General features: G+C 38.7%; 1 protein-coding gene across 2 annotated transcripts in view; it reads left to right on the plus strand.

Moving 5' to 3' along the window:
* thoc2 (THO complex 2) overlaps positions 1-16,613 on the plus strand; it is a 141,213-nt gene that overhangs the window by 75,092 nt on the left and 49,508 nt on the right. For both annotated transcript variants that reach the window (XM_072595309.1, XM_072595310.1), the window contains 6 exons: positions 4,407-4,500; positions 6,042-6,122; positions 6,484-6,580; positions 6,927-7,044; positions 7,743-7,922; positions 11,679-11,843. In XM_072595309.1, the coding sequence (XP_072451410.1) occupies positions 4,407-4,500; positions 6,042-6,122; positions 6,484-6,580; positions 6,927-7,044; positions 7,743-7,922; positions 11,679-11,843 (735 nt within the window). The remainder of the gene's footprint in view (positions 1-4,406; positions 4,501-6,041; positions 6,123-6,483; positions 6,581-6,926; positions 7,045-7,742; positions 7,923-11,678; positions 11,844-16,613) is intronic.

The raw sequence follows: 16,613 nt of genomic DNA on the forward strand, positions 1-16,613 counted from the left end.
ATTGTTCTCTTTATAACTTCATTTCCTTGCTATCTTTGTAGCCTTTGGTATGTACCATGTTAGTATACATTCCGTTCATCCTTCATTTCCATTCGTATAAATTGTAAATATTTGAGGCTCCAGCGCTGATCACAGTGATGTGCCATGTTACACCATACCAACTTGAAAGAAAAACATTGAAGCTGAGTCTCTGGCTGGCTAACAGGGAGCAATCTCCATACCAACATACTATACCCTGCACTATAAATCTTTATGGATGTAGATCTGCTCACTGAGCTGGAAAGTTCATTTCCAGACTTTTCATTACCCTACTAGGTAACATCTTCAGTAGGCTCAGGTGAGGTAATGCTGAAATTCCTGCTTTCTATTTATATGTTTGGGTTTCTTTGGGTTGGTGATGTCATGAAGTCACTTCCTGTTCCTTTTCTCAGGGGTTGGTAGATTGGGTCTAACTCGATGTGTTTGTTGATAGAGGTGTGGTTGGAGTGCCACGCTTCTAGGAATTCTCGTGTATATCTTTGTTTTGGCATTTCAACCGGACCTTTATCAACAAACACATCAAGTTAGACCCCATCTACCATCCCCTGAGAAAAGGAACAGGACGTGACTTCACCAAAGGAAATAACATCATCACAGGAAATTACATCACCAAACCAAAGAAACCCAAACATATGAATAGGAAGCAGGAATTTTCAGCATTGCTTCACCTGAGGCCCACTGAGGATGTTACCTAGTGGGGTAATGAAATGTCTGGAAATGAACTTTCCAGCTCAGTGAGCAGACGTATATCCAAAACCTCAACCTGAGCTACAAATCTTCTCAAAATTGGCAAATCTTTATTTTTCACAGTAACCTATGATGTGGCATCTTATCTAAATCACCAGTTTCTCTTTTTCCAAGGCACATGTAATAAAACTCCAATAGATTTGTTAAATATCCTTTTGCTTCCATAAAACTATGTTAATTCAGCCCAAGTACCTTGAAACTGTCTTAGACCCGGTTGTAGCTTCTTTAATCATAGTTTCCAATATTTTCCTAATGACAGATGTTAAGCAAACTGGCCTGTAGTTTTCAGTTTTCTACTTTCTTCCCTTTTTGGAAATGCAGACCTTCCCTGAATCTAGATAGTTTTGCTAAATTCAAACCAATCAACTATCTCAATAGCCACTTCTTTTAAGATCCTGTGTCTAATACATTTTTAATTCACTTTTTCATGTCTACTTTCCAAGGTTTGACTTGGAGTAGCACAGTTATCATTAAGTCAGAAGTTATGGGTTCAAGTACCAATCCAGAGAATTGAGCGCAGAACTGTTTGGAATGCTCAGCAAGTTTTGGACTGGGAAAGGTACATTTTATTTTTGGTGATACATCAAACCCAAACCATCAACCTCCGTGTTCCAGTCTAAAAGTTTTGGTGTAGTCGTTCATGTCACAGTAGGGGAGTACTCTCCAATATTTGTCGAACTGACAACACAGATCAAATACTTTTTGTTTGTTCTTATGCCGTTTTTGAGAATTTCCTCCATGCTATTTAGCTGCAGCATTTGTCTATGTTATCGTATTGATCCCCTCCAAAAATACTGTTTTGTGTGAGACAGGCTTTTAAGATATTGAGGATGTGAAAGTCATAAATGGAAGGATAATTTTTATTCCTGTGTTTGTGTTTGATGTTTGTATGCTTCCAAATTCATTTTCTTAATTCATCGCCTTTTACCCTCACATAAATTTAATTATAAGAGAACCATGGAAATGTTACTTGACAGAAAGAAACTATTCAGTTCATTGTGTTTGCGTGGGCTGAATAAGCTCTCAGTCATTCTAATCCAATTTACTGGCACCTGGTCTATAACTTTGCAGGTTACACTGCTTCAGGTTAGACGCAGTTTACTTTTAAATGAGTTGAAGGTTTCTGCCTCAACCGCCAAACTGGACATTGAATTCCAGATACCCACCACCTTTGAGCAGAAAAGTGTTTCTTCATGTCTGATTAAGTCTCTCCAGCATGGTGTTGATCTCCATAATAAGCGAAACAAGTCATCTTTGTCTACTCTATCCAAGTTCCTCATAATTTTGCACATCACCCCTCAGCCTCTTTGTTCTAAGGAAACAACCTTCCAACCTTTCTTCATAGTTGCGGTTTGCAAGCTCTGATTACATTTTTGTATATCTCCTCTGTCCACTCTCTTAAGCAACTTCCTGTAATGTGGTGACCAGAATTGTACACAGCCTCTGCCAGCTGCGGCTGAATAAATGTCTTATCTTGTTCCAATGTTGCATCCCAGGTCTTATATTCAGTAGCTCGCTTACTGGAAGAAAACATCCCTTCTTTCCCACATGAAGTATTTGACTTGTACCTTTCCCGACCTGTGGACGTGCATTTCAAAGTCTCTTGCTTAACACTCTCACTACTTTTATGTTTATTATGCATTCCCTTGCGTTTTTTGCCCTCCCAAATGCATAGCCTTGTACTTCTCTGGGTTGAAATCCCTTCACCACTTTTCTGCCCACTCCACCAAGCCATTGATATCATTCTGCAGTCGACAGCCATCCTCTTCACTATCAAGTAGCTGGAAAATTTTAGTGTTACCTTCAAATTTCCCAATCAAGCCTAGCAAACATGAGTCTACCTCATTTAATGAACACCACAAATAACAAGGGACTCAACATTAAGCCCTGTGGAACACCACTGGAAACTGCTTTCCATTTGTAAAATCATCTTGTCGAGCATTATCCTTTTTGTTTCTTGTCTCTGAGCCAATTTTGGATCCAACTCGGCACTTTTCCCTGTATCTCATAGGGTTTAATTTATCTGAACAGTTTGTCAAGTTCTTTACTAAAATTAATGGAAACAACATACACGACCTGATGATCATCAGAACTTCTTGTTACTTAGTTCAAAATTCATTTACGTTAGCAAGATGTGATATTCCCTTAACAAAGCCACGGTACAGACTTATCTGTGCTCTTCCAAGGAATAGTTAATGCTATTTATCAATATTTTTTCCAATTATTTGCCTGCCATTGAGGTCAGAATGACTGGCCTATCATCATTTGATGTATCCCACATCCCCACTTTTGAATCATTTTTGCAGATCTTCAGACTTCTGGTACATCACCTTTATCGAGGAAGCCATCTCTTTCATCTACTTTCAGACACATAAATACAGGCACAGCAACCCCAGCGGCTGGCTAGATACTCTCTCTTAGCTCAAATCGTGCAAACGTTACTCTTTGTTTTTAAGAACAAGAGTCATTTAATCAAATCCTTCTTTAGTGAAGCGCTTATTTGCCTCATGGCATTCACAGGCACTTTTGCAATGCGACTTTTGCCTGGCACCATTTTGAGAATAGCTGCTGTCCTTTTGGCATTCTGATCTGGGGGGAAGTCAAGCTCATTGGAAGAATGCCATGGTGAGTCCCATATAACTACTTGAAGTTTGCCAAGCACCTCCACATCATCTAATGTGCTACGTGAGCATACTGACTGACTGAAAAATCTGATAGAGGCCACTTGCAAGATATTATAACATGCGCCCAATCATCCGGTCAAAGAAATGGCCTTTTCGAAACCTTTTGAAGGGAGGTTGAGAGAGAGAATTTGCCGAGCTTAGGGCCCAGGCAGGTGAGGTGAAGAAAATGTGGCAGAGTTGCAAAAAAGACCTCAATCCAAGCAGTACCAGAAGTCTGGTAGGACTGAAGGTGACCGGGAGTAAGGTGACTGTGAGGATGGGTAGGGGATTTGAAGAGATGAGGTCAAACTTGAAAGGTTTCAGAAAAGAATTGCAAAGATGTTGCCAGGGTTGAAGAGTTTGAGCTATAGGGAGAGGCTGAATAGGCCTGGGCTGTCTTTCCTGGAGCGTCAGAGGCTGAGGGGGTGACCTTAGAAGTTTATAAAATCATGAGGGACATGCATCGGATGAATAAGTCAAGGTCTTCTCCCCAGGGTATGGGAGTCCAAAACTAAGAGGCATATTTTTAGTTTGAGAGGAAAAATATTTACAAGGCACCCGAGGGGTGCCTTTTTCCAGAGAGAGTGGTTCAAATGTGTAATGAACTACCAAAGGAATTGGTAGATGCAGGTACGGTTAAAACAGGAAAAAGACATTGAGACAGGTGCATGGGTAGCAAAGGTTTTGAGGGATATGGGCCTAATGCAGGCAAATGGGACAAGTTTAGTTTGTAAAACTTGGTCAACGTGGACAGGTTGGACCGAAGGGTCTGTTTCCGTATTCTGTGACTCTGTGTATCCAATGTTTTGAAGTCTCTGCACGTCAGGGATATAAGAAACAAAGCAAAGAAGTAAATACAGTCTACCTTTTACGGTTTATAATGGTTTATCTCGTGATAGCCAAGTTCTTATTCCACTAACCATTTTGAATGCTCATTTTGCATCTGTGTCTTAACAGATTTTATCTCAGATTCAGAAGTATGACAACCTAATAACACCTGTTGTGGATTCTTTGAAATACCTCACTTCCTTGAACTATGACGTCTTGGCATGTATCCTTTTTTATTAAAAAAAAAGCTGTGTGTTAATGATTTAAGATAATCAGTTATAACATGGACTGCAATTTCAGCTTCTGATTACGAATGAAACGATGAGTGATTTCCTGGTTCTGTAAGTTTGATTGTGCCTCAAATATGCCTCAAGGGATGTGATTTACATTCCATAATGGCAGAGTTCTTGGGAGGCAGGACCCAGAGCAACAGCAGAAGTGGCTGACTGCTAATATGAGCTGCGTCACAGGCCTGCCTGTCTGCACCAGCACTTCACTAGTTTAATTAAAAAAAACAAAGAAAATCCCTCCATTATTTGCCTCTCATTCAGTGCACCTGCCCACCCCTCTCACTCACCATCCATTGTGAACCTATGCCATTTTATACCCTGTCCCCATCTACACTTTGCTAAGGCACTTAGTACCACATGTCCCTCTACTCACATCCCTGTGGAACTTAATGCCCCCATGCCAACCAGTAACCATGGGCCATCGCCATGGTACTTTATCCTTCTTATGCAAACAGTATCAACCGACAAGCACCACCCTTTGCCCTTCCACCTCCACTGTCAAATCTCCTCATATATGACATTAAATAAAGATGACATCATGATTTAGGGAACGTGTCCTCAGTGATTTTGGACAAGTGTTCAATACGTTGAATTTCCTTCATATAATCTCTCATGAATATGAACATTTGTATTCTTAGCTCTTGGGGGGGTTGTACATGTACACAAGAATATATCTCAAACATGTTGTAATGCCAAAGGATATCCTAATCCCTGTCCCAGGTTGTCTGGTGACCATATCCATAAGAGTATCTAATTTCTCCAAAGGGTTGTCATCATTATCAAGGCTCAGCAGTTAGCACTGTTACCTCACAGTGCCAGGGATCCGGGTTCGATTCCAGCTTCGGGCGACTGAGTGGAGTTTCCCCATTCTCCTGTGTCTGCGTGGGTTCCCTCCAGGTGCTCCGGAGGAAGCAGTCCAAAGATGTGCAGGTTAGGTGAATTGGCCATGCTAAATTGCCCATAGTGTCAGGGATGTGTACGTTAGGTGCATTAGTCAGGGGAGATTGTAGAGTAAGAGGGTAATGGGTCTGGGTGGGTTGCTCTTCGGAGGGTTGATGTGGACTTGCTGGGCTGAAGGGCCTGTTTTCACATTGTTGGAATTCTAATTCTAATTTTTGCTCTAACCTACACACTCTGGGTTCCAAACAGTGGAGATACCAAAATGGATTTTAAGTGGAAACAGCTGAAAATAATTTATTCCTTGTATCTGAAACTAGAATGGTTTACTGTTTTGCCCTTTCAGTTGAAATCTAACAATTTTAAAATTGCTGTCCATAATGAAAAAATAATTCCACCTTATGAGACCAAATATAAGATAAATTCCATCCGAATGTAAACTGTTGGGCTTTCTGTGTTTGAATGTGAAGAAATGCTTTGACCTCACAGATTTCAGTATTGCATGCAGTTGCTTAAAATCATCAGTAAGTTATTGCTTTATTTCAAGTTTGTGGTTTTCTTTTAACTTCTTGGTAAGATTGCATCATTGAAGCTCTGGCCAATCCTGAGAAAGAGAGAATGAAGCATGATGACACCACCATCTCTACCTGGTTGCAGAGTCAGTGGAATTTCTATTTTAGCATTGTTACTATTTTGCAATAGTTTACATAACTAACAATTTATGTTTAATGTCTGCATCCAGAATTCAATAAAGTTGAGGATTACTAGGTCCCTATGTTACAAATAAATGATTATCTTAATATAAAAAGCTGGAGTTGAGAGCCCCTTCCAGCATAAATTTAGATTTAAAATGGTTCTTTGTAAGTTTACGTGGTTACATTTTATGCAAAATATTTTCTTCTTTCAAACTTTGAAGATTTGTAGGCTCTTTAACTTTTTAAAAATCGTATTAATACACAACCATCTCTGTTTTATTTTGAAATGACTTAAGGAAAATGTGAATTTATATTTTTGAGCAGGTCTGGCAAGTTTTTGTGGTGCCATTTTCAGAAAATACCCAATAGAACTTACTGGTCTTCTGCAGTATGTTGCAAACCAACTAAAAGCTGGGAAAAGGTACAGTTACTACATGCAAAGGAGGCATGGATTTTTATTTGATGATATATGTACCTGGTTTGATAATTGGCATGATATTTATGTCTTTTGGTTATCTCTACATGAAAAGAAATTTGAGGTTAGAAAGCTGAGACACCTATCTGCATCCTCAACTGTGTCTGCATCTTAATTAGTAATAATTTTAACCTCTTTCACATTGCATGAATAACTACAATTCTGCAGCTTTAATTAATATACAATGAAGAAATAGTCATGTTTTCTAGCTTTATGGGTAGCATAAACATCTCTTGCTCCTGATATTATTGCTATTTTATATTTAACTTATTCTTCAATTTGTTTAATGTAGTTTTGATTTGCTGATTCTAAAAGAAGTGGTGCAGAAGATGGCTGGTATTGAAATTACAGAGGAAATGACAACAGAGCAATTGGAAGCCATGACTGGTGGAGAGCAGTTAAAAGCAGAGGCAAGGCATTTTTATATGCTAAAAGTTTTGTGAATAGTGACATACAGTGATAGTTTTAGAACTGCAGAAATTTGAGCTGTGATAAAAATAATTCATTAAGATTCGAGTATGCTTGGCTCTGCACTGAAATAAATGGAAAGCACAAATACCAAGTTTCGAAATATAATGGAATATTCCAAGCGTTGAAGTTAGTGGTTCGAATAATGCCTGTTCTTTTGTATTTATCTAGGTTGCAAAATTTTATAAACTTTGGGTGGATTGTTATGTTAGCTAATTCACGTTTTATTTGTGACTTAGATGTGAGGCAACAACTTCATTTTTGCACTGTTTGAATAAATAAATTTTAATTTGTGATGCATAATAGGTTATCAGATCCGTGCTTTTTACTTTTTCGAGTTGTACCTCATGAAAGCTAGAACATTAATTGCCACAACAAATTTTAATTATTATTTTGGATTGGGTTTGGATGTATAGCTTATTGTGTGGCAGAGGTCAAACGTCCCTGTTTACATTACTTGATATTTTATTATTTGGTACAGACATTGAAATTTGTTGTTAAATTTGGGTTTTTGACTTGGTAAAAGCAATTATGTTACATAAAAATCTGCAATTTTAAAATTAGAAACCATGTTTTAAAATGTTGATTGGGGAAAGAGTAACTTATGTATCATCATGGAATATTTTGCTTCTGTTTTCAGGGTGGTTACTTTGGACAGATTAGGAACACAAAAAAGTCATCGCAACGACTAAAAGATGCATTGCTGGACCATGACCTGGCACTTCCTCTTTGTCTCCTCATGGCACAGCAGAGAAACGGTGTTATCTTTCAGGAAGGGGGTGAAAAGCACCTCAAATTAGTTGGAAAATTATATGACCAAGTAAGCATTACACATATGCGAGGAATTAGATTAATACTTTTTCTATCATATTTTGTTGACAATGGAACTAAAATTCCTTGATAGTTACTTAAGAAATCCTGCTTCTCAGGTTGTTGATTCATATTTGAAAAGTACTGTCTGTTTCAGACAAATCAGTCTGATTGCTCAGCACCACATACATTAACGCAAAAAAAAAGCCCTCTGCATCGTAAACAAGCTGTGATTGTAAAATGTACAGTGGAAAGAATGCACTGCAGTTGCTTGACAAGTTCTTCTTTCGCAGCACCTTCCAAATCCTCTCCAGCTATATGGGCAAGGGACGGAAGTACGTGAGAATGCAGTCACTTACATCTCTTCCAACTCTCATAGTCTACTTATTTGTTTATATATTGTTATCTCTTCATGTTTGGTTAAAAAAAATCAAGTTTGTGATTTGAGAACATCGCAGGAGTGCTTTCAGCATTTAGTCTACTGATTTAAAGGATCTACCTTTTATTTCGTTAGTCTGCAACCCCATAAAACACAAATTATTTGTCGAAATATTTCTTGTACATGCATTGCAAATATTGGGTATTATTTCTGATACGGGTATATTTATTTCATTCAAGAATTGTATCTTTATTTTTCTGCTGAAGGATTGATTATTTTGTAGTATTGGTACTCTTTTCAAATTGCAAAAACACCTTCCTCAATGTCTTCCCAAGTAATTCTGCCCAGTTTTATGCTGCAAAAGATGTTCTCTCCAATCATATCACATTACAGCATTAAACATCTCCTCAGCACATCACTTTTTACCTGTTTGATAATAATCATGCAGTATCTTGGAAAAATTAAGTTAAAGGCTGAATACATTTTAAAATCATACACCCAATTCATAACTTGTCTTTCTCAGCCAAAAATATGTTAGTATTCCAGTGAGTGAAAGTGTGCAGTTACTCAATAGGATAAACAATGGACTGTTTCAGAGTCCATTCTACGTATGTTTCTGTCCTGATTCTGTTACATTTCAACCAGTAAATTCTAGTCTTGTTGCACTTTACATTTGAACTCTGGATTGCAAATAGGAATACAGAGGTACATTGTGATATCACTGGACAGATTGGGCTTGATTTGTTATCCAGTTGATTTGTTATCCAGTTGATTTGGTTTAATGCCAGCATCAGCATATCGGCTGATTTCATAATCCTTTTGCTTGTTAAGACTAAAAGCATCCAAGAAGTATCAACACCGGTATTCACTAACTTTTGTTCCGTAAGTCTTGATGCTGCCTGCGTTATATCAGATTTTAAGCCTGATTTTCAATTTATTTATCTTGTTTTTCCAATAGATTATTTTAGAGCCAGTCATTTTATATGGATTGTGTCAAAGACATATCTGATTTGTTTTTATTTTCCTTATTTACTCACCTGACAAAAAAAACACATTGATCAAGATCAGATTGGCTCCCCTCCAATTTAGAAGTTTTGTACTATTTTGTTACTGCCTTCTGCTGTAGCTTTAAGGTTTTGTGCCCATTTTGGTTCAGTTCAATCTTCCATCTGCATACATGGCAGGGTTTCCTGGAAGCTGTGACCTCCTGGGCCAGACTCAGCCTTGGACAACTGATTTTCAGATTAATACAAAGGCAAAATACTGCAGGGGCTGTAAATCTGAATTAAAGGCAGAAAATGCTGGGGACATGCAGCCATTCAATGCAATTCAGTGTTGCTCCAAGTGTATGAAGAACTGAATTCGAGTGAACTGAGCATGACTGACCATGAAATGAAGCCAGCATTTGACAGAGTATGGCAACAAAAGTCTTGACATAACTAACCATGTGATGATGATTATCGTTTTTGGAGAAGAATCATCTCAGCCTAAGGATATTATTACAGGAGTTCCTCCAAGTAGTGTCCTCAGCCCAACAATCTTCCACTGATTCCATGATCTTCCCTCTGTCACAAATGTCAAAATAGTACTATTCCGAACTCTTCAGCTATCGAAACAGATACAAAAATACTTGGGCAACATTCAGGCTTGGGGGAACTGATGATGGCAAGAAACATTCATGCCAAATGCCAGGAGAGTGACCAAATCCCACAAGAGAGAATCTTAAATTCTTCCTTAGATATTCAGTAACATTATCACTGAATTTCCCCACTATCAACATTGAGTCACACGACATCAGGTTATAGTCCAAATAAATCCGTTGGACTATAATCTGGTGTCCTGTGATTTTTTTTGACCTTGTCCAACACAGGCACATCCGCATCATAACTACTTGGGTGTGAGCATTGATCAACATTTAAATCCTGTGGCTGCCAGGGTAGGTCAGAGGCTGAGTTCTGAAGTTTCCTGACTGTCCAAAGGCTGTTCAGGATCCACAAAGTTAAGTGACCCCTTGAAGTCAACATGCTTGAAGTTGCATCTTTATTATTTTTCTCAAATTTAGCAGAAAACCTTGTGATTGGCTTCTTTTTGCTTCCATATAAAGCTACTTAATTTTTTTTTATTGGAGGGAGATAACATTCATGGGTAATCAACACTTAAACTTTGTGGCCAATCAAGGAGGCTGAAAAGAAGGGATCAGTTCACCCTTTGTCTCCTGGTCATACAAAACTTATGTGGAAAATATCCTGCATTTAGTTGGTTTTAAATTTTATTTTCCATTCTTTGTCCTTGAGGAAACACCCTGATACCTCATAACTTTGGGAAATGCCTCAAGTGGAATTGATCAAAATAATGTTGGTTACAAAACAACTAAAGCCTGTGCGAAACTATTACTTTTAATATTGTGACAGGTTTCTATTCAAGAAGCAGATTTTTAAAGCAGAGTAAGTAAAATTCAAAAGATCGACCACAATAACTTGTTGGGTTGGGAGCTTGCTGTGTGGGGCAAAAGATGCAGTGATCACTGACGTAGATATTGTGCTGTTTCGGCACTTTGGGAATAACGAACATATTTTTGACCAATAAAAAGAGAAAATTCAACAAAAACATAGAAGGCGAGCAGGAGGAGTCCCTGCAATCCTGCTGTTCCCCCATTCAGTCTGAGCATGGCTGAACATCCAACTCTGTATTGTGTTCTCACTTTCTCCCTGCACTCTTTTGGTCCCTTTAGTGCTAAGAACTATATCTAACTCTTCCTTGAAATGTTCAAGGTTTTGGCATTGACTGCTTTCTGTAGCAAATCAATTTCTACCAGCTGCAGGAATTCCATTTAGTAGAGAAGTTTGTCTGCTTTCATATCTGTTCTGCATCATCAGAACTGCAACACCGAGGCACTTAGAGATAGACAGAATTTGGCAATCTTTATCATTGGAGAAGTTTGTTGGTATTATGATAGCAGTCATTTGTTGTTAGGATTTGGACAGATATGATAAGATGACATTTGGTGTGTGCTAGCACCGGCTGCCAGAACTCTATGATTAGGTAATTTTATTTTTGAGCTCATTTGACCACAGCAAAACCTACCTTGGTACTGTGGCAAAGCATGACATCACATTACTGATGTCACTTAGAAAATGCTTCTGTAACAATAGTGAAAAATAAGGATGTTAACCTGTAAGTATTTTTTTTGTTTTACTTCTCTTTTCTGTCTGTGAATTTTACCTATTGAAACTTGTTACAGAAGTGCAGATGTACAAGTGTGAAATGAATGGTGGTCATACTTTTAATCTTGAAGATAGTCCACTCAGATTTATGAAATAAGGTGCACAGTACCTGGAAATCAATCTTGAAGGCCAATCTAAATGCTCCCTACTTTTGTTTTGCTAGTGCCATGATACCCTGGTGCAATTTGGAGGATTTTTAGCTTCAAATCTAAGTACAGAAGACTACATCAAACGAGTGCCTTCAATTGATGTCCTTTGTAATCAGTTTCACACACCACATGATGCTGCGTTTTTCTTGTCCCGTCCAATGTATGCACACCACATTTCGGTAAGTGCACTCTTTTAATTGACAGCTGCTTTGCACTTGATGTGGAAGGTTACTATTTTGGCGACGCTTCTTTCTGCTTTTCAGAAGGATATTCAACAATTCAAGTCGGGGAATGAGTCTTTAAATGGTTGCTAACTAATAATTTGATGAAATCATAAAATTATTTCTTTCAGCCAACGTTCAACTTGTCTGTTATCCAGCTTTATTTCTACTAAAGTACTAGTTTGGTTTTGAAGGTGAAGAATTAGCTATTGCCCTCCATTCCCATTTTTCTTTCTGTAGCACCCTTCCAGTTGAGTTTTTTAAGTGACAACCTGGTAGAGGCCAACATTATATGAAGCCTCTGAAAACAAAACTCAGAACCTGAACCAAGAAAATTCAGTTTTTTGAGACAATTGTTATTAGAGTTTGGATCTTTGATAATGCCTGGTGCTTTTGGCAGAGGAAATGCCGCATGGGTACTGAGAGGAAGTTAAAGTCACAGAAACAGCGTGCATTAGGCAATTCTGAATCAACTGTTCACTATCAACAATTTAATACTTGTTGTTAAAGGAATATGCTTGGAATCCTGTCACTTTCACTCCAAGCTGCACAATTAGACTTGTTGAAATATGGAATAAAATTGGGTTCAGCTAGATCAGAAGTATGCTTTTATGAAATACTTACATACTTCCAGGTATGTTACAGCAGACAAAAAAAAAGTAATTCTTTTCATTTGTCTTCCAAATTTTGGACTTGGGTTTATTTTGTGATTAATTGTTTTAATGGTTTCTTGGACTTCTGTTGTCTGGGGCCAATATTTTTTTATTTTCTGCTCAATGGCAGTGATCATGAAGCAGAAATAGTCATCAATATTTCAAATGTTAGACACCGCTGTTAACATGTTATAGTCAGTGTTTGTGTCTGGAATGATAAAGTCCATTGCATTATTCTGTCTTCATGCTTTATCCTTTGGCTAATTTCAACTCTGTATAATGTATGGGGCAAGGAAAAACACGGGTTGATTTTCTCCTCCCTTAAGCCATGAATTTGCATTTTCTTCAGTACACACCCTCTTAACTCGCCCTTCTCCATTAACTTCCCCGGTCAAAAAACTCAACACTTCAAAAAACTTTGATTAAAAAAAACGCTGATATGTGTTTAGTTCGCTCCTCAGCATCAAGTCCAGGTGAGTTCACAGCTATGCCAGCCACTTTCCTTTTCTCAACTTTGTGAACTGCAGCAGGTACCTTCATAGTCGATAGCATTGGTCTCCCTGGACGCACTATCCACACAATTGTGCAGTGGAAACAGATGACCCTCAGAGCCTTGGGTTGGTGTTAATCTGGCAGGCTCAGGCAAAGAGGGAGTTTCTCTGAGCAGTCCAAAACATGCACGACTAGCTTACAGCTGACATGATAATGGTGTGATGAGTCCACTACAGTTTGATTCACAGAAGGGTGAGTGAGTTGAAGGAGGAAGAAATGCAGGAGAAACAGAAACGCTCTCGGGAGGAAGATGGGGAAAGGACCGATAGAGTGCAAGAGGCCAGAGGCATCCTCATAACTGACCGCTTCCAGGATTGTTAAGCTGGGTGGAGATTTTCCATTTCCAAATTTTGATGTCATGACCTCAGTGGAATTCATCCCTCTGCTTTTTAACTTTCTCATTTCCAGTGGTTTGAGTTTGTGGTGTTCATAACCCTCTAGTCAGTAAAAACAACAATGGTTGGTTTCATTTTATCTCTGATATCCACACCTCTGCTGAATGTTGAAGTGCCTGTGTGCCATTTCCATGGCAAAAGATGACTTTCCTCGTTAATCAAGATATATGACTTACCTCGTTAACAATAAACCAGTGGTTAAACACCAAATATTTCCATTAGATTACAATGCTGTTTTCTTGCCACTGAGAAAAACACTCGATATTAAGTTCTCCCTTCTCAGATGGCGTGATCAATTTTTTGCCATTTGGTAGTAAAGGGGTTGCCATGAATTTACATTTTATTCAGTACATACCCTATTAACTCACCCTTCTCCATTAACTTCCCCAGTCAAAAAACTCAACACTTCAAAAAGCTTTGATTAAAAAAAACGCTGATATGTGTTTAGTTCGCTCCTCAGCATCAAGTCCAGGTGAGTTCACAGATATGGTCCACTCATCCATGCTGACCAATTTCCCAAACTAAACTCTTCTCACTTGTCTACAAAGGGCCCATAACCCTCTAAACCTTTCCTGTTTGTGTACCTCTCCAAATCGTTTAAGTGTTGTAACTGTACCTGTGTCTATCACTTCCTCTGGCAAATTATTCCATATACGAACCACCCTCTCTGTGTGAAAAAGCTGCCCCTCAGATCCCTTTTAAATCTTTCTTCTCTCTACCTTAAAAATAATTTTGAACTCCCTCACCCTTGGGAAAAGACCCTTGCTATTCACCTTATTTATGCCCCTCTTGAGAATAGGCTAATGCATATGCTAATTTTTGTAATGGCACACTACTTTGTACAAGTTTACCAATTGCATTTCATTGTATTTGAAACACTGTCAGACAGAACACTGAAGGGTGCAGCCTCATTTCAATGTGAAGTATTAAAGGGCTCATTATAAACAATCTTTCATGACAAACAACAAATTTATGCTCCTGATGATTTTATAAACCTCTATAAGATCACCAGTCAACTTCTGCACTCCAGTGAAAATAGTTCCAGCCTCTCCTTATAACTCTAGCCTTCTAGTCCTGTTAAACCTGGTAAATCTTTCAGTTAGTGAGCACAATGTTCTTTGTGAGTATGTGTATGAATTTGATTATTTAAAGAAAGTAAATTTTTAATCAACTTGTTCAAATATGGATAAAGAGCTGAATTCCAGACACAAGGTGAGAGTAACTGGTCTTGACATCAGGGCTGCATTTGACTCGGTGCGTGCTGTCAAGGAGCCCTAGCAAAACTGAATCAGTGGGTCTCGGGCAAATCTCTTCACTGGTTGGAGTCATACCTGACACTTCAGAACCTTAGTTCCTGAAACTTATGAGTGCTTTCAGCGAGGCCACTCCTTACAAGGGCTACCAAGTTGTCACCCTGAAATTGTTTCTTAGAAAAAATTGTCCATAATGAGCCCTTTAATAATTCACGTTGAAATGAGGCTGCACCCTTATGCTTCAGTATTCTATCTGTTTGTGCTTCTGATGTAATGAAATGCAATTTGTAAACTTGTACAAAGTAGTGTGCCATTACAAAAATGAGCATGTGCATTAGCCAACTCTCAAGACTTAAATGTAACAATATTCCTTTGAGAAGGTTAGATACAGGACAAAGCTTTCCCACCTGAAATGTATGGAACCATCGCACATACCACCATCTCTCCCATAAAGTGAGTGTTAAGAGGTGACCTATTTGGAAAAGCCAGATCCTGGCTCCTGTCCTTCAACATACTTTTTTTTTTGTGTTTGTGAGATTTAGCTGGAGTGCCTTGCTTGCAAATCTGAACTTCTAGGTATGTACTTATCTTACAGTATAGGCTGTCTAAAATCATCCAATTTGTTGCTATGAAAGAATTGCTAGTGTTTGAGATTAACAAAAGTATCACATCCTTTTATTGCTTGAAGATGCTGCACATCATTTAGATGGTGGAATGTATGCCAATCTTACAGGTTCCATAAGATTACAGCACATTTTATACCAATTCAGGTTGAATATATCCTAATAAGTGGTTTATTTACCAAGTGGTTGTCTACCTGTACTAGCCAATATGGTGAGGTAGAGGAGCAAGGGACTTCTGTAAGGTCCTAAGAAACAGCTGCTGGATTGCCTCTTTGTGTGCTCTGTGTGTGTGGCTGTTCACAACACTTTTTTATTGAATTGAATTGAATTTTTTGTCATGTGTACCGAGGCACAGTGAAAAGCTTTGTCTTGCGAGCAATAAAGGCAGATCACATGGTTAAATAGCGTAGATAATAAATAATAGGTAAACAGTGGCAAAAACAAAAACGCAGGTCCAGGCGAATGTTAAGAGTTTGAGTCCATTCAGTATCCTAATGGAAAGGACATGTGGAGTGAGTTAGAAGTCTAATGGTGCTGAACACCGAAGGAGTGATGGAATACATGCCCAAATTGTCTCAAATAAATGCTGAGCATTGTGCTGGCCCTGGGTCTCTGCTGAAAATGCTGTCCTTCCCATAGGGACAGTCATGTGCCTATTGCGAGAGTCACTGAAGTCCTAACAATGTGGAAGGACTTCTTATTCTTTCCAGTTTACCATGGGCATCTGGCAAACCTGTCTGATGGTCTCGGGCCTGATTCTGTAGCTTGGCCATGCCACTTAAGAGTGGGTACAGAGTCATTTCTTTTGTACTTGGTCTCTGATAGTCATCAGAGTGTCATAGACGTCTGGCATTTCTTCCACATCTGTTATGGGGCCATCACCAAAATGTCCCTCCACCTCTTATCTAAATGAAGTATATGCTAAGATGATTGTGTTGGTGGATGGTGCATATGAACATCTTGCCAATGCTTTCTTTGATGTTTCACATACTTCCTTTTCAGAGGAGGTGCTAGTAATGGGGTGTTGAGGCTCTGGCCTTTTCCTGGATGCTCGTTCCTAGGTGACACTTGTGCCTCAATTAAAGGAACAGGTTATTTGTTAGAGAATGTGCAGAAAAACTCATTAGGAACCAAGTGCTAATATCGGTAATCATCTGAAAATATCAGAGCACGATGTTGCTTTGTGGGTTGATGAACCGTTGCTGTCTCCCTACCACCACGGCAGTCATCCTTATCTTCCCTGAACTATTCC

The sequence above is a fragment of the Chiloscyllium punctatum genome, chromosome 25 (assembly GCF_047496795.1).
Source record: "Chiloscyllium punctatum isolate Juve2018m chromosome 25, sChiPun1.3, whole genome shotgun sequence".
Lineage (NCBI taxonomy): Eukaryota > Metazoa > Chordata > Chondrichthyes > Orectolobiformes > Hemiscylliidae > Chiloscyllium > Chiloscyllium punctatum.